The sequence below is a fragment of the Hemitrygon akajei genome, chromosome 3 (genome assembly GCF_048418815.1).
Source record: "Hemitrygon akajei chromosome 3, sHemAka1.3, whole genome shotgun sequence".
In the NCBI taxonomy this organism is placed as follows: domain Eukaryota; kingdom Metazoa; phylum Chordata; class Chondrichthyes; order Myliobatiformes; family Dasyatidae; genus Hemitrygon; species Hemitrygon akajei.
In genome coordinates, this window is record NC_133126.1 from 32,664,876 (window position 1) to 32,683,428 (window position 18,553).

The window sequence follows — 18,553 nt, forward strand, 5'->3', positions numbered from 1 at the left end:
TAGACTGATGGTACTACTAACCAGAAGACTGCACCCTTTTTAACGATCTGCAGTGTAGATCTGCTAGAAGAAAAACACTATCAAGTCACAGAAAATAACTTCGATGTTTATATTAAACCTGCAAGGACACAATAATATGTATGAATATAATTGCAATATATTTGCATGAAATTCTTACTTTTCAATGCACTTTAGTTGATCACTGCCATGCCAGTAGAAGGGAAACAATAACATTTCATTTTGGGAATTTTTGCTTAAGTTCCCCACTATTTATTGTCCAACAATACCTACCAGATGTGAGTTAAGGGAGATTCAGTCCAACACACACAATCAAGAAATAAAAACAGAAAATACTGGAAACACTCAGCTGGTTAGGCAATTAAAAGGTTAACTTGCAGGTTGAGTCATTGGCAAGGAAGGTAAATGTACTATAGCCAAGTTTGCAGATGATACGAAGATAGGTGGAGGGGCAGGTACTTTGAGGAAAAGTGAGTTTGCAAGACTGAAGACAGCTTGGGAGAATGGGCAAATGAGTGCCAGATGGAATATAGTGTATGGAAATCTTGCATTTTGGTAGAAGGCATAGACTATTTTCTAAACAGAGAAAACTCAAAGGATTAAATATTATCTTACAGGCTGAGTCAGTGGTAAGAAAGGCAAATGCAATGTTACTATTCATTTCGAGAGGACTAGAATACTAAAACAAGGATGCAATGCTGAGATTTTAAGGCACTGGTCAGACAGCTCTTAGAGCAGTTTTGGGGTCCGTTATCTAAGACAAAATGTGCTGGCATTAGAGAGGGTTCAGAGAGGTTCACAAGAAAGAGTTCAGGAATGAAAGGGTTAATGTATGAAGAGCATTTGATGGCTCTGGGCCTGTACTCACTGGAGTTCTGAAGAATGAGGGGGGTGGGGAGCTCATTGAAACTTAGTGAATATTGAAAGGCCTAGATAGAGTGGACATGGAGAGGATCTTTCCTATAGTGAGGGAGTCTAGGATCAGACAGCACAGCCTCAGAACACAAGGAAGTCCTGTTAGAACAGAGGTGAGGAGAAATTTCTTCAGACAGAGGGTGGCGAATCAATGGAATTTATTGCCACAGACAGCTGTGGAAGCCATGTCATATGGGTATATTTAAAGCAGAAGTTGATAGGTTCTTGATTTGTAGGGGCTATGGGTAGAAGTCAGGAGAATAGGGTTGAGATGGATACTAATTCACCAATGATGTATTGGTGGAACAGGCTTGATGGACCAAATGGCCTAATTCTGCTCCCATGTCTTATGGTCCTGTAGTTTAACATTTGTGGAATGTGAAAAAGAGTTTAGAGGTGCAAGGCCCAGAATTAGAACTGAATTTTTAAACCAGTTTTCTTTCAACAGATGCTGCCTGTATTGCTGAGTGACTCCAGCATGTTCAGTTTTTATTGCCGATTTCCAGCTTTGGCAACGTACTTATACACATGACAATAAACTCAACTTTGATTTTGTTTTTCAAGGATTGCTTAAATCCTTTTCAAGGATCGTTTAAGCCAAGGATTGCTTAAATGATCTCCTGGAACACTGTCTGTAAGATTGCTGTTTCAGTAAGAATTTGCAACAAGGAAAGTTAATGGTGAAGTTTTATAAACAATTTAATATTCTTGTATTTCAAAACTAAGTTACAATTTATTTGTAACAATTTCGCATTGCATTTTCTTCTTTACAAACTCAACGTAACTATTTACAACATCTGTGTGTCAATGCGTCCTGCATTTATATAACTTTATAAAAGCCTGATAACCAACTTTAATAGTATTTTATTGTATAGGGTGAGTTAACCAATATCCCCACCAAAACGCATCTTAGTAGTTTGAAAAAAATTAAAACTTTCAAAATGCTTCAAACTCCTCTTGGTTGAAAGGTCACTTTTTTTTCTCTTCTATAGGTTAAGTTAGTTTTACACAGCTTGATAAAATGACAGTGTTTCAAAGCTCAAGCTGCACTTCTATAATCATGTAAACAGGTGAACTACGGTAAGTATTGCAAATACATTTGTTCACAGTCTCTGTAAGCCATCAAATGAACTGTACGTCATTACCAAATTTCTACAGTAAACTGTTGAGAACGTAATCTTATGTTTAACAGAGCTGACTTGAGATGCACAAATACAAATTTGATTTCAAATTCCCTTCAGTGACACGAGAGAAGAAAACTAAATGCAAGATTCAAAGAACTAGCATTGTAGATAGAAAAAAAATCTCCCGATTTTTCACATCACATCTATGCCTTCCAGTGATTTAGAAGACTCCTCGTAATGAGAATTGAGTTTTTGAAGAGAATTCCATGTGTAATTATACAATTGCATACTGTTGATATAAAAGGTCCCTTATTTTATAATAATCTTCACACAAGCATCCTTCCAATCCAATGCGTCCTGTCTCAGTCTGCAAATAAAAGGGCAGGAAGAATTTAAAGATAGATCTAAGAAAGAAAGTACATCACGTTTTAAATTATAAATGCATTTTCTATTTAATATCAATATGTAACTTAAAAGCATACATAAAATACTATTTTTTTAATATACTTGGACATTATAAATGATACTCTAAGCCAAAATGACAATGCAGTGATGGACAGATATTCAGAAGTTTGGTCAATCTCCTTCCAAACCTTTTTAAATCAAGGAAGTAATGTTGCAGCTTTATAAACTCTATCTAGTTAGGCTTCATCTGGAGTATTGCCTTCAACCTTGGTTATCCAATTATAGGAAGGATGTAGAAGCTATGGAAACAGTGCAGAAGATACTTACCACAATGTTGCCTGGATTTAAGAGCAGGTGCTCCTCTAAGAGGGGTTGAACAAAAGTGGGTTCACTTCTCTGGAGTCATGGAGGATGTTGGAAGTCTTAACAGAAACCTTTTTAAGATTATGAGAGGCATAGGCAGACATCCTGTGTCTTTTTCTCAGGGACAAAATGGCTAATGCTAAAGGGCATGCATTTAAGGTGAGAGGGACTAAGTTCAAAGGAGAAGGGCAGAGCAAGCTCTTGTTTTATTTATAAAGAGAGTAGTGGGTGCCTGGAACTTGCTGCTGGGGATAGTAGGGGAGGCAAATACAACAGAAGTATTTAAGGGGCTCTTAGGCACATGAATGTGTAGAGAATGCAGGGATATATGGTCACTGTGTAGGCAGAAGGGATTAGTTCAGTTAGGCATTTTATTACTAAATTAAATTAGCTTGGCACAACATCATTAGCCAAAAGGCCTGGTCTAATGCTGTACTGTTCTATGTCTGATGGCATTAACAATATTATGGGCAAATATTAATCATTCTAGCACACAAATGCACATTTTGCATCTCAAGTAAACAAAAACTCCTTTGCAAATGATCCTTTACTTTCTGACCAACAAACTTCAATCAGCAAGGACCAGCAACTAACCACTGCCACATCCATTCTCAACACTGGTTCCTCAGCCTCATACTCCACTCCCTGTACACTCATGATGTATGATCCGATTCTGCTCTAACTCCTTTACAAGTTTGCAAATGATTCCACACTAGTGGGCCATTTCTCAAATAATGACCAGTCAGAGAATACAGGAAAGAGGTACAGAGCCTAGTGACAGTGTCATGACAACAACCTTCCTCTCAATGTCAGCAAAACAAAAGAGCTGGTCATTGACTTCTGGAAGGGGTATAGTGCTTACATCCACAGTGCTGAGGTTGAGAGGTTTCAGCTGGAAGTTAACGTTACCAATAGTCTGTCCTGAGTGATCCAACCATTCAGAAGTCATGGCCAAGAAAACTTACGAGCAACGCTATTTCCTCAGGAAGTTAAAGAAATTTGGGATGTCCCCTTTGACCTCACCAATTTTTATTGACGCATCATGGCTTGGTATGGCAAGTGGTCTGCCTATGATAGCAAGAAACTGCAGAGACATGCGGACACAGCTTAGCAAGTGACATACACCAGCCTCCCCTCCACAGACTTGTCAATATTTCTCACTCCCTCAGTAGGACAGCCAACTCACCTACCTCATACATGCTGTCTCCCACTCAACTGGCAGAAGGAAGATAACAAAGCCTAAAAGCATGTATCACCAGGCTTAAGGACAGCTGTTATAAGATGATTGAATAGTCCACTAATACAAGATGAACTCTTGATAATCACATTTTGCTGATGGTCTTTAAATGCGTTAACAGACTAGATGAAGATACTTACTCTTCGAACAGCTACCATATTGTTGCAGACAAGTACACCTCCAACAAATTCTGCCTGGATACCTTCCCGCAAAAGAACTTGTTTAAAATCAGATAATCTTGGCTCATTAATAAAGACTGCTTGATGACCAGGAACCTAAAATAAAGAATTAAAAATATTAATTACTGCTGAAGGAATGGACTTTTACATTCTTTAATTATCACATTCAGTATGAGGTCGCCAGATTATTACGACTGGTGAAATAAACGGCCCTTATAACTATCAGACATGGAGCTACAGTTACTTGACTGTTTAGTTATTCTTGTTGTTCATGTCATGCTTCTCAACTGAAATCACATGAAGATCAGCTATCGGGAATAAATCATCAATCTGAAATGTTAGTCCCATTTCCACTTTGCATAGATGCTGTTTGACTTGCTCAATATTTATGAAAACTTTACTTACTATTACAGCTTTGGTCCATAGGTTTTGGAGCAATGGGGCTCATTAGGTTTGACTCTAAACAGTTCATTTCACCACCTTATTCTCAATATTTATTCTCAACATATGGGTGATGCGAACAGGACAACACTTAATGTTGTGGTGTTCCTCAAGCTTGACAATTAGCTTGCAAACATCTCATCACATTATCGAAATAGATGCCATCTACGAACCCCTAAGAGCCAAAGAAACACTAGCCAATAAAATTCAAAGGTCAGCTGAAAAGGTAGTCACTCAGGAATGAGGCAAGTGAACAGGGGGAGTGGGGGGTCTACATAAGCACAAGCACTCCCAGAGAGAAACACCAACAACTGCACACTGAGGATGTTCTCTCACCTGGTAATGAAACGTCTGTAAGCTATCTGCTAAGCTCGGCAAACACCGCAACATCAAATGCCTCAACCCAAGCTACCAATATTCACCACCATCCTAAACAACATTTATTACTTATCACTCTTATCTCAGATCTAATAGAAATAATTAATCTACATCGCATGCTATCAGCGGTAGTAGATAGAGAAAATAAACATTTCACTCCAGTGAAAGCAGCAGCATTAGTTGCAGTGGAGTACAGCTCAGGAAGGGATTGCTAGAGATGATTCTCCTGTTGAAAATTGTTGCTTTCTTTCTGGGTAGTAGGCGTCAGGGGTGCTGGAAACTGATATCAAATCAGGAATAGTAAACATGCAAATTGTAAACAGCAGATTGTGCATAGTGTCTCAAAGATATATGGGATGGCTAATAATTTAAGCAATACAATAGCATCTTGTATTTATGCAGCGTTTATATGGTAACACCCACATTACATATTAATTTTCAAAAATGACAATGACCAATGTCAGGACAGGTGATCAAAATTTTGATCAGTGTTTTTGAGCTACTCAAAAAAAAGGAAGGTGGAGAAACAGATGAACAGTTAAACAAGAGCTGTTTGTCTTTGATCATGTTGAGCTTCTAAAATGTTGCTGTGGCTGCCCCATCTAGTTCTGTAAGGAGTATATCGTAAGATCATTTGACTTGAATTTTATAGCTGTTGCTTTGATACATTTAGCGGATGCTTACTCCTGTTCAACGTAAACCGGTGCCATTGCAGATCAAGCACAGATGACTGGCTAATTTCTTGCTGAAGATGATGACGACCACATGCTTTTAGAGGCATGAATATTTCTAGTCCTTTTTCAGTTCCTTCTATACATAGCATGCTGCAGACTGACACATGGCTCCATTGTTGTGAATGAAAAGGAACATGTACAATGATTCCCAAATAGGCCCACCTGACTTTTAAGTACAGACATACTTATTGAAGATATAGCTAAAGACTAGCATATCAAGCATGCTGTTCTGAGCAACTGGTAGCTATGCCCCAGGGCTGCAATAACTGTTTTCTTGTGGGTCAGGAGTATAATGTCTTAGTTCTGCTAAATCTCTTGATGCTGCAAACAGTTAAGATGCCTCAGTTCTCTTCCAGAAGTCAGGCTGCAATGGTGCCAAAAGCTGAGATGTTTTGCAAGAATTCAAACTGAGCATCAACAAGCAGGTTATTGGTGACTGGTTGCAAGGACTGCCCGAAACATTGATTGTTTATTGTCCCCCACGATGCTGCCTGAATTGCTGAGTTCCTCCAGCATTTTGTGTGTTGCTCAAGACTTCCAGCATCTGCAGAATGTCTTGTATTTTAGATCATTGCTTGTACAATTATTACATTGCTCGCTGCTTTGCTGTTGTCCGTTTTTAGACCTAATGAAGAATTCACTAGTTACGTTTGAAAGTTGTTTATAGCCCTTAAATACATACCTCACTACTTCCAGATAACGGGATTAAGATTAAACTTCCCAACAGAACAGCAGAGAATAAATCTCACTGTACAAAACTGTATCATTCATTTTAAGCTTTAAAAAAAACTTGTCAGGCTTGTTTGCTGATAGTTGCGCTCAACCAACTGGAGCATATTACCATTTATCATAAGTAGAAATATTTATATTTCACAAATAAGGAATAACATGTACATAAGACATTCATAATATTAAAAAAAAGTAATTTGATATCATCAAGGTTCCTACATTCCTTCTCCCTCCCAATAAAATATTTTTGACTTCTGGCAAGGGCACAGACTGAACAATAATTAATACTTAAATTTTAATTAAGTTCACATTACAAACTATCAAAGTTTGGAGATTTCATCTGCAAGATTTAATCAATTGTGTTCAAACACTCAACTTAATTACATGCTGAAGAGAAAAAAAAACAAGATAAGCTATAAGAGGCTTTTGATATCAAAGTCTTTTGAAAAATAACCTTGCCTAAACCATGATCCCTGTCACTTTACTAACAGCAGTGTGACGTATCCTGCTTTTGTAATTAATGGAATTGAATTTTGGAGTCAATATGCAATTAGTTGTTGCTACATAATATACACAGGACTGCTACTGAAAGTGAATTTCTAACCATGCAGGCCTTGAAACTTAACTTTAAATATAATTTTATTTTTGCATCAGCTAGGTAACCAAGTCCACTGCTAAAGAGACATCATCCCCAACTTATTCAGCCAAATATTTTATTGGTATGAAATGACTAAGGTTCAAAGATGTGAGAATCTCAAATTTGATCTAAAAAAAAAGATGTATTTCTTTTCTTGAAAACAAACAGGTGTATGTTTCACAATTTTTTGTGTAGTAAGAAATTACCTTGTGATTCAGAATAACAATAACGCAACATTTGTATTAAAACAGAAACAAGATAAAAAAATTTGTATTGTTAAGTAGGAATTTTTTCTTTCTAAATGGTTTAACCCAGAGGGCACTACTAATATAAAACTGCAATAATTTCTACTAGTTCTAAAGTCAAATCAAGCTCTCTAGTGGTTTAACATGTATGAAAATACAAGCTTCCAAACAATGAGTGGACAACATTATTTCCATACCTCATTGGGTGACAGTGGTTCCAGTGTGGGAATTACATCAATATCTTCATTGGTCTCTTTTTCATCATCATCGAAAAGGCTCTTCATTGCCTTTTGTTGAGCCGCAACTTGATCTGAACCTGATGAAGGAGCATCGACCTGCATTTCCCCTTCTTCGTCCTCTCTTAACTCCCCCTCTTCCAGAATGACCCCTGTATCAACTTTTGATACCCGCATGTCCAAGATACCATCTATCCAAGCTAATTCTGCATCCTTTGCTTTGCAGAACTGAAGAGAACTGACCAAAGAATCCTTCAGTCTAACCTGTGAGAATTAAAAATGTAAATATTAGTAAATTATGTAATGATAAACAGAGAATAATTACGCACAGACAACTAAAGAGGTTTATCATAACAACTAGGCTCTTTAATGTTTTAATATACAATACCAAAGACACAAATTAAATATAAAGGTCAATGTTTTAATTAAGGGGTTTCCAATTAAAGATAACGTGTTTCCTTTCTGACAGGGTCAGAAGTCTGAACTCTCTTCCTCAAAGGGCTAAGGAAGCAAAGCTGTTAAATATTTTTAAGGCAAAGGCTCTCAATATGGAAAGGTTAAAAGGTTCCCAAAAATAAGTAAACTAGTATGCAGAGTCCAGGTTATATAAATCATCTTATTACACCATGAAGCAGGCTCAGGAGGCCAAGTATTTAAAATTCATATGGCAGTGAATATGCTGTCAGCAATTTTTGAAAAATATTCAAAAGCTGGCATTGAGTAGGTTTGTGGAGATTTTAAAAAGTTATTTTTATTAATGTCTGTTGAGAAAACTTTTCAAAATGCATTACTGAATGTTTTTTCCTATTAATCAGTTTTATCAAGATGTTGTAATATAGCTCCAAGAAATTAGTCTGTGCTTTTCTCCTCTCATTTATACTTTCAGCTAATCATAATATCTTTCTCACTGAAGAGATTTCTTTTGGTGCTATTTCTCCTCAAGCTACAATTTTCTCAATTGCTAAGTAAGCAATTTATTGTTTTGTCACTCTAATTTGTTCTGGAAAGCATCAGATTTACAGTGCTTAAAAAAAGTATTCAACCCCCTTGGAAGCTTTCATGTTTTGTTGACTTAAAACATTGAATCACAGTGGATTTAATTCGGCTTTTTTTTGCCCTAATCAACAGAAAAAGACTCTTTCGTGTTAAAGTGAAAACAGATCTCTACAAACTGATCTAAATTAATTACAAAAATAAAACACAAAATAATTGATTGCATAAGTATTCATCCACATTAATATGATACACCAAATCATCACTGGTGCAGCCAATTGGTTTTATAAGTCACATAATTAGTTAAACGGAGATCTGTTTTTGGAGACCTGCGTACAGTCAAGGTGTTTCAATTGATTGTAGTAAAATTCACCTGTATCTGGAAGATCCAACTGCTGGTGAGTCAGTATCCTGGCAAAAACTACACCAAGACGACAAAAAAAACACTCCAAACAACTGCAAAAATGTTATTGAAAAGCACAAGTCAGGAGATGGATACAAGAAATTTTCCAAGTCACTGAATTTCCCTTGGAGTACAGTTAAGTTAATCATCAAGCAATGTAAAGAATATGGCACAGCTGCATATCTGCTTAGAGCAGGCCATCTTCAAAAACTGAGTGACCATGCAAGGTAGGTGCTAATGAGGGAGGCCACCAAGAGACCTATGACAACTCAGGAGGAGTTACAAGCTTCAGTGGCCGAGATGGGAGAGAGTACACAGACAACAGCTTTAGCTGTGAAAGTCCCTGCACCAGATGGCCCTATGATCTCCATCTCAGAGGCCGATGTTAGGCTGTCCTTAAAGATAGCGAACCCTCGCAAGGCGTGAGGTCCCAATGGAGTACCTGGTAAGGCTTTGAAAATCTGTGCCAACCAACCCACGGGACATTTTCAACTTTTTACTGTTACAGGCAGAGTTCCCATTTGCTTCAAAAAGGCAATAATTATACCAGTGCCTAAGAAAAATAATGTGGGCTGCCTAATGACTATTGCCCGATAGCACTCACATCAACAGTGATGAAATGCTTTGAGAGGTTGGTATGACTAGACCGAACTCCTGCCTCAGCAAGGACCTGGACCCATTGCAATTTGCCTATCACTACAATAAGTCAACAGCAGACGCAATCTCAATGGCTCTCCACACGGCTTTAGACCACTTGGACAACACAAACACCTGTGTCAGGATGCTGTTCATCAACTATAGCTCAGCATTTAACATTATCATTCCCACAATCCTGATTGAGAAGTTGCAGAACCTGGGCCTCTGTACCTCCCTCTGCAATTGGATCCTTGAATTTCTAATCGGAAGACCACAATCTGTGCGGATTGGTGATAACATCTCCTCCTCGCTGATAATCAACACTGGCGCACCTCAGGGGTGTGTGCTTAGCCCACTGCTCTACTCTCTATATATAACACATGACTGTGTGGCTAGGCATAGCTCAAATGCCATCTATAAATTTGCTGATGATACAACCATTGTTGGTAGAATCTCAGGTGTTGCTGAGAGGGCGTACAAGAGTGAGATATGCCAACTAGTGGAGTGGTACTGCAGCAACAACCTGGCACTCAACGTCAGTAAGACGAAAGAGCTGATTGTGGACTTCAGGAAGGGTAAGACAAAGAAACACATACCAATCCTCAGAGAGATCGGAAGTGGAGAGAGTAAGCAGTTTCAAGTTTCTGGCTGTCAAGATCTCTGAGGATCTAATCTGGTCCCAACATTTCGACGTAGTTATAAAGAAGGCAAGACAGCGGCTATTTTAGGAGTTTGAAGAGATTTGGCATGTCAACAAATACACTCAAAGACTTCTATAGTTGTACCATGGAGAGCATTCTGACAGGCTGCATCACTGTCTAGTATGGAGGGGCTACTGCACAGGACTGAAAGAAGCTGCAGAAGGTTGTAAATCTAGTCAGCTCCATCTTGGGTACTAGCCTACAAAGTAGCCAGGACACCTTTAGGGAGCGGTGTCTCAGAAAGGTAGTGTCCATTATTAAGAACCTCCAGCACCCAGGGCATGCACTTTTCTCACTGTTACCATCAGGTAGGAGGTACAGAAGCCTGAAGGCACACACTCAGCGATTCAGGAACAGCTTCTTCCCCTCTGCCATTCGATTCCTAAATGGACATTGAATCTTTGGACACTACACCTCACCTTTTTAAAAAATATACAGTATTTCTGTTTTTGCACTTAAAAAAAAATCTATTCAATATACATAATTGATTTACTTTTAAAATTTACTATTATTTATTCATTATTATTTTAGTTTTATTTATTATTATATTTTTCTCTCTGCTAGATTATGTATTGCATTGAACTGCTGCTGCTAAGTTAACAAATTTCACATCACATGACAGTGATAATAAACCTGACTCTGATCCTGTTGCCCAGATGCTTCACCAGTCACAGCTTTACAGGAGAGTGGCAAAGAGAAAACCACTGTTGAATAAACAACTCACATGAAATCTCACCTAGGTGTGGGAGACTGAAGTCACTGGAAGAAGGTTCTATGGTCTGATAAAAACAAAATTGAGCTTTTTGACCATCAGACTAAATGCTAAAACACCACACATTATCAAAAACACACCAACCCCACCGTGAAGCAAGGTGGTGGCTGCATCAAGCTGTGGGAATGCTTCACTGCAGCAGGCCTTGGAAGGATCGTGAAGGTAGAGGGTAAAATAAATGCAGCAAAATACAGGGAAATCCTGGATGAAAACCTGATGCAGTCTGCAAGAGATCTGCAACTTGGGAGAAGATTTGTTTTCTAGCAAGACAAAGACCCCAAGCATGAAGCTGGCTTAAAAACAACAAAGTTAATGTCCTAGAGTGGCCGAGTCAGAGTCCAGACGTCAATCCAATTGAGAATTTGTGGGTGGACTTAAAAGGCTGTTCATTCACCATCCCATGCAATCTGACAGAGTTTGAGCAGCTTTGTAAAGAAGAATAGGGAAAAATTACAGTGTCCAGATGTGTAAAGCTGATAGCGACCTAGCCACAAAGACTCAACGCTGTAATTGCTGCCGAAGGTACATCTACTAAATAATGACTTGAAGGGGTGAGTAATTATGCAATCAATTATTTTGTGTTTAATAATGTAATAAATTTAAACCATTTGTAAAAATTTGTTTTCACTTTGACATGAAAGAGTCTTTTCTGTTGATCAGTGTCAAAAAAGCCAGCCAAAATTCATCCACTGTGATTCAATGTTGTAAAACAATAAAGCATGAAAACTTCCAAGGGGGTGAATACTTTTTATAAGCACTGTAGCTCCATTTATGCAAAGATTCTGGCTCATGATCACAGACTCGAAGGTCAAACAATAAGATGGTGTTAAATTCACAAATGTAATATCTGCAAACAGATGAGTTGTTTCAAGCTGCAAATTAATGGCAATTCCTATTTCAAAAAATCTTACCTACAAGCCACCTTACAAAAATAGAAGACTTCATTAACTTCGCCTCCAACTTTCACCCCGCCCTCAAATTCACCTGGTCTATTTCCGACACCTCCCTCCCCTTTCTGGATCTTTCTGTTTCTATCTCTGGAGACAGCCTATCCACCAATGTCTACTACAAACCTAGACTCCCACAGCTACCTAGACTATTCCTCCTCCCACCCTGTCTCCTGCAAAAATGCTATCCCTTTCTCTCAATTCCTCTGCCGCTGCCCTCAGGATGAGGCCTTTCATTCTAGGTCAAAGGAGATGTCTTCCTTTTTTAAAGAAAGGGGCTTCCCTTCATCCACTATCAACTCTGCCCTCCATCGCGTCTCCCGTATTTCACGCACCTCTGCCCTCACCCCATCCACCCGCCAGCCCATGAGGGATAGAATCCCCCTGGTCCTCACCTATCACCCTACCAGCCTACAGATCCAACGTATAATCCTCCGCAACTTCCGCCACCTCCTACGGGATCCGACCACCAACCACATCTTCCCCTCCCCCCCCACTCTTGGCTTTCTGCAGGGATCGCTCCCTACGCGACTCCCTTGTCCATTCATCCCCCCCATCCCTCCCCACCGACCTCCCTCCAGGCACTTATCCCTGCAAACAGAAGAAGTGCTACACCTGCCCCCACACTTCTTCCCTCATCACCATCCTAGGCCCCAGACAGTCCTTTCAGGTGAGGCACCACTTCACCTGTGAGTCAACTGGGGTGATATACTGTATCCGGTGCTTCCGATGTGGCCATTTATACATTGGGGAGACCCGCCACAGACTGGGAAACCGTTTCGCTGAACACCGGCGCTCAGTCCTCCAGCAGTGACGGGATCTCCCTGTGACCACACACCTCAATTCCACAGACCACTCCCACTCCGATACGTCTGTCCATGGCCTCCTCTACCGTCAAGATGAGGCCACATGCAGGTCGATGGAGCAATAACCTTATCTCCCGCCTAGGTAGCCTCCTACCTGCCGGCATGAACATTCAACTCACAGACCTCCGTTGATACCCCTACCCCCCCTTACCCCATCCCTATCTATAATTTTAGTCTGGTTCTCTTTCTCTCTCTTTTTCCCCCTTCACTATAATCTCCCCCCAGCCCTACTTTTCTTTCTCTTTTATTTCCCATATTCTCCACCTTCCCCCAGCCCATTTCCCTCCAGCCTATCACTTCCCAGCTCTCTACTTCATTCCTCCCCCCACTTCTTATCCCCCCTCGACCATCCCATGTTACTTCACTCCTGATGAAGAGTTTCGGCCCGTAACATCGTCACTACCTCCTCCCATAGATGCTGTCAGGCCTGCTCAGTTCTGCCAGCATTTTGTGTTTTTTACCTTTATATACTATTGTCCCACCTATGAAGGCCAAAAACTTTCCTTTATGTCATATCTCAGCAATGGACTAATTATGCCTATATTATGTATTGAAGTCTTATGTATTGGAGCATCAATCTTGAAGTTTGCTATTCAGCATATCATTTTAAATCGAGGCAAGAAGCCTATGTATTAAATAATAATATCCTCCCATGCCTCACTGGTGCATCAGGCAGCAACCTTTAGCATTTGTCTGTTTTACGAGGCTGAGATGCTAGCTCAACGCTCAACCCAGGCAGATGGAAAAGCATGTAAGCAACCGGTTGGATTCGAACATGGGAAGACTCACCCCCAAAGTCCAGTGTGGATGCCGCTACTCCACTAGCTAGCTTACAGGAAGTTATTACAATCCATCTAACACATTAACCTTCAAGTTGCAATACCTGGTAAATATGAGTTTCACTTGTAGCATCTATTGTTTCTTGAAGCTTTGGTGTATAAATTTTAATGTCCTTTCCACCAATTGCTTTGCATGATTCAGCAAGGTCTTGGCTGGACTCTGGGGGCCCATGAACAATAATTAACTGACGGGGTTTCATTTGATTAATTATTTTTTTGATAGAGTCACCATCTGAACGTCCTTCGTAATCAATATACGTCACTCTTGCCCTGTTTGAGGAAAGCAAATTATTTGATGAACTCATTCAATTTCAATTTAGGAGAAAAATAATCAGATTTTCAATTCAGAATGAATATATTACTTTCAAACATTAGGGCCTCACTAACCTGATATCTATGGTTTCTGTTGCTGAAACACACTTGGTTGGAACATCAGATAGATCCTGATCCATAGGTTCTTCTCCATTAGTCAGACCAGAATCAAGTTTGCTTTTTTCTTCTTCTGTTGCCTGCAGCTCTGGAACTAAAAAGTCCTCAGCTCTAAAATAAAACAACAATTAACACAAATAAGAAGCCACAGAAAAAGGAAGTTAATTTTTTGGATCTGTATAGATATCATATAGAATAAAGAAAAGTTGTTGCAAAAAATGTCTTTAGGGAAAGAAATTATGTACAATGAGAAAAATGATAGTTGAGGTGAAACTCCAGGAGGTTCAATCAATAACCTTGGGCAATATCAATACTCTTTCAAATCAATGAGGCTTCCAGCATAGTGCATTTACCATAGTGCATTTACAGTTAAAAGGTTTAACAGTTCATGTATAAAAGATCACTACATACATCATCGAGGAGGAGGAATGGATAATTTGTTTCCTGCAAAGATTTTCTCTTTTTTTCTTTTATAGGGCTTCCTACATTAAACATGTATTTATAGACATTTTTTGACAAGAAAATAACATCATTCATACAAGCACAGTCTAATGCAACATACTCAAAGGAGAAAATAATTAAGGGCTTGGTCAAAAAGCCAAAAGACTGTCAAAGATCTCACATGGTTCAAAAAGGTGAAGGAGAGACAGTACAACATGTAAATAATCATAGGCGAAGGGTCTCGGCCCGAAACGTTGACAGTGCTTCTCCCTATAGATGCTGCCTGGCCTGCTGTGTTCCACCAGCATTTTGTGTGTGTTGATACAATATAATTTGTGATTTTGTGCTCGCAGGAACGGATGCATGGAGAGGAAAGAGAAATAGGAACAGCAGATGCAGCTTACAAGGATAAAGAGAATCAACTACAGAATTCTGTGGAAGATGATCCACCAAGTGACAAAGAATGACTTTCACTGCCACCCAGCATGGGATTCGGGATAGGAGGTTCACTGATAAACAGGGTAGAATGAAGAGAAAATCTTTAACAAGGCAAGAACAAGGAGTTGTTGGCTCAGTTTTATTTCCTCTCCATTAGTATAAAATGACCTGCTCAGAACATCCCTTAGCCCTGCTAGTAACAACACGTGATATAGGCAAAGAAGCACAATGTGTATCTAACTGCCACATTAACTTACTCCCCTATTAGAGATGCGCCTTTTGTTCCGGCCATTCCTCATCTATCCTCCTTGCTACTGTAAATTAACTTTCCCAGTACTAATGTAGTGTCTTTAGAAATGTTAACTCTGTTTCTCTTTCTACACTTGTTATTTTTTTCTGGTCTTTCCTAATTTTTATTTCAGATTGACAGCATTTCCAATTTTATTAGATTTTCAATCCAGGGGAAAGGCAGGCTAAATGGAGGAGGGTGTATTGTTTGGAGGATTAGAGAGCTGGGGCCTAATGGGGCAGCTAAATGATTAAACTCAATGTAAACTTTAAAATATCCCTTTAAATAAAATATACTTGATCCAGCTTATGAATGAAATTACACACTATCCTGCTGAATATACAGCACAACTTGCTACAAAGACTCAGCAGGAAGTAACCCCAATGCTGACACTACTTTTGATATAAATTTCTCCTCAATTAATTTATCAATAGAAAATGCTTCTTCTCTCTCAATGAGTAGGTAAAAAGCTTTATGTTTGTTTGTCCTACCCACTCAATGGACTCAAGTGCTGACACATTAAAAAAAATAAAACAATTCCATCACCAGGAGTTGGATACCAGCCTAATAGCAGATGCTCTCACTGTCCTTTATACTACTACTTCGACTAGAATGCTTAATGTTAGATCAGGCTACCACAGTAACAGTTTTCAAGTAATTACCACTCACAGGATCTGCAGACAAACTCACATGAAAGATGCTGTAAAGACATTTGTAAAATAAACATAATGAGGAATGACAAATCCTCACTAGGAGCTGCTGGAAGAATAGTTTGTGCATTTTGAAGGTGAAATACTAAGTTTATGGTGCAAGTATTACCTGACTACATGAAAAATACTGGTGTTTATTTTATGCATCTTAAAGGTCGAAAAATTCTTAAAGTCTAAAAAACCTTAAAGGTCCAAAAAAGCTGTGGCTAAAGCAAGAGAATCAAACAGGGTTGTGGCGGAACAATCCTTTAAACACCAAAAATAAAGACTGTACAGTACAAGTGTCACAAATCCAGAGATAACATCCATTGGTTCCAAAGCCACTCAAGAACAAACATAAAACACAATCTCCCAGCACGGATGGAACATTCAAAGCTGTGAATCTCAACAAAAGGTAGAATTGACTTGGGCAGTTTGTTACATGAGATGTCATCAATGGGATATACCGTATTATTTCTCCATATTCATCCCACTTCACTCTCTCTTCTGTGGCTGGGAACATGGGATATGATTTTTTAGCTTGTTTGAAGAAACTTCCTTTGCGGCTACTCTCACTTTTCATCATGAGATCATGTTTGGCTTTTCCAGTCAGCGGTTGGTCCAAGTCTTCTTCAACGTCACTCTCGTCACTAGAGTCAACATCTCGTCTGCAAGGAAATTACAATCAGAGATTCTATTAACGTAATTTTTAGCAGCAATGTAATGTAACACATTGCTTAAACTATAATGATACATGAGAAATTTAATCAGACAATAAAATTGTAAATTACAAATTATCCACCTGAACTCTGGATGTGCATGAGCCCAATTTGTTGCAGTTATCTTATTTCTAACAAAACCCGATAGTCATGAGTCTATAATTAGAAAAGTGTGTTTATCTTATGAAGAAATAGAATGAAAATGTCCTCATTTTGTCACTGAAAAAAAAAAGTCCAGAACTTCCCCACTATCAAAAGCAAAAGTTCCAGACTTAGTGACAAATTCTGTAAGCCAGGTCTGTCAGATAGCTCTACTGTTGGGACACTTGGAACCCACCGCCAGATCCGAGTTTTCAGTTGCAAGTTATTTTCACCTTCCTATTACCACTCTGTTGTTGCTCTTCAATGCTGTTCCAGCAAAATTCAACCCAAGTTCCAGGAACAAGTTACTGTTTTCAGGACACTACATCCAACTAAAGCAGAGAAAAATCTAAAGCACAATGTTATTAGGTTAAAGATCCTTTCCACTTACTCTTTCTCTTGTTCCTGTTTTTTAGCTGCCTCTTTCTTGAGCTTTTCTTTCTCCAAATACTCTTCTAATTCTTTCCCTTCCAATTTTACACGACGTCTAATCTATTAGCAAAACATTTTGATAGTTAAGAGAATAAAATGTCACAAAAACAGCAAACTATTTCAAACTATGAGAAAAAAATTCTAGCATATACCAAGCAAGATACATGGAGTTTTATTTATGAGGAACTATAGCTATATTAACAACTTAACAGAAAATTAATTCTGCAAAATTTGATTAAACATATATTATTTAATTTGCCCTTACTTAGACACCAAATATCATCATGCAAGTTTCTCAAACGGTGTCTAAATAACTTAAGGTACTTAAAGTAATATACATGTACTTAAGAATTTAAAGATGAAATTATACAGTTATTATTAATGCAATAAAAAACACTTCTACTGGATGCCATAAGGCATCATTTGATAACGTAGATTGTGACAGCAACACTCCTCCTGTGAATTTCCACCATCAAGTGGAACCAGAGAGTTTAAAAAAAAGTTATTTCTCCTGTGGAAGAGGAAATATAAGAAAAATTCTATCACTTATTTTTGTGAATGTGGATGCCTGGGAGTTTGATTGCATTCCTGTCTCTAAGGCAGTAGATATCACATGCTTGCAAGACCCAGGGGTATTTGATTTTATTGAAATTATATTTCATTATCAATTTAAACTGCCTACACTCATTTACAATGCTTATATTACAATTCAGAACTTCTCATTAACCAAAAGAATAACAACACTAATTCCAATCAGCAGCCTTACCTCTATTTCCATTTTTTTGGTGTGAGGATTGTCTATCAAATATCTGGCCAGTGTACCTGGTGATGTTCTGTACGTGAGAATCACAGAATTCTTTGGATCCTGACACCACTGTATGAAAAGGTCACGTGAAAATCCACACTCCATATCAGACTGACTAGCAAGCACCACTTTTGGACTAGGCACTCGAGCCAAATCCGAAAGACTGTGGCACAAAGAAAGGTGTCGAAATTGAAAGGGGTTGTTTCGCTTGTCTTCAAAGCATCTCATTAACTTGTCACTCATCCATTCTACCTAAAATTAATGGAATAATTAAGACAATCTCTTATTGCATCTTAGTGCCAACTCAACATATTCTACACTAAAGTTTTTTTAAAAAAACACCCATTGAAGCTACATTGAATTTCAATTTTA

General features: G+C 38.6%; 1 protein-coding gene across 2 annotated transcripts in view; it reads right to left on the bottom strand.

The window, feature by feature from the left end:
• Positions 1–1,614: 1,614 nt before the first annotated feature.
• The window catches only part of cpsf2 (cleavage and polyadenylation specific factor 2), a 29,842-nt gene continuing 12,903 nt past the window's right edge, over positions 1,615–18,553 (bottom strand). For both annotated transcript variants that reach the window (XM_073039500.1, XM_073039501.1), the window contains exons 8-15: positions 18,143–18,433; positions 17,336–17,436; positions 16,552–16,752; positions 14,186–14,338; positions 13,843–14,068; positions 7,603–7,905; positions 4,203–4,337; positions 1,615–2,424 (exon numbers count right to left, since the gene is read on the bottom strand). In XM_073039500.1, coding sequence (XP_072895601.1) covers positions 2,332–2,424; positions 4,203–4,337; positions 7,603–7,905; positions 13,843–14,068; positions 14,186–14,338; positions 16,552–16,752; positions 17,336–17,436; positions 18,143–18,433 — 1,503 coding nt within the window. In that variant the 3' untranslated portion in view covers positions 1,615–2,331. The remainder of the gene's footprint in view (positions 2,425–4,202; positions 4,338–7,602; positions 7,906–13,842; positions 14,069–14,185; positions 14,339–16,551; positions 16,753–17,335; positions 17,437–18,142; positions 18,434–18,553) is intronic.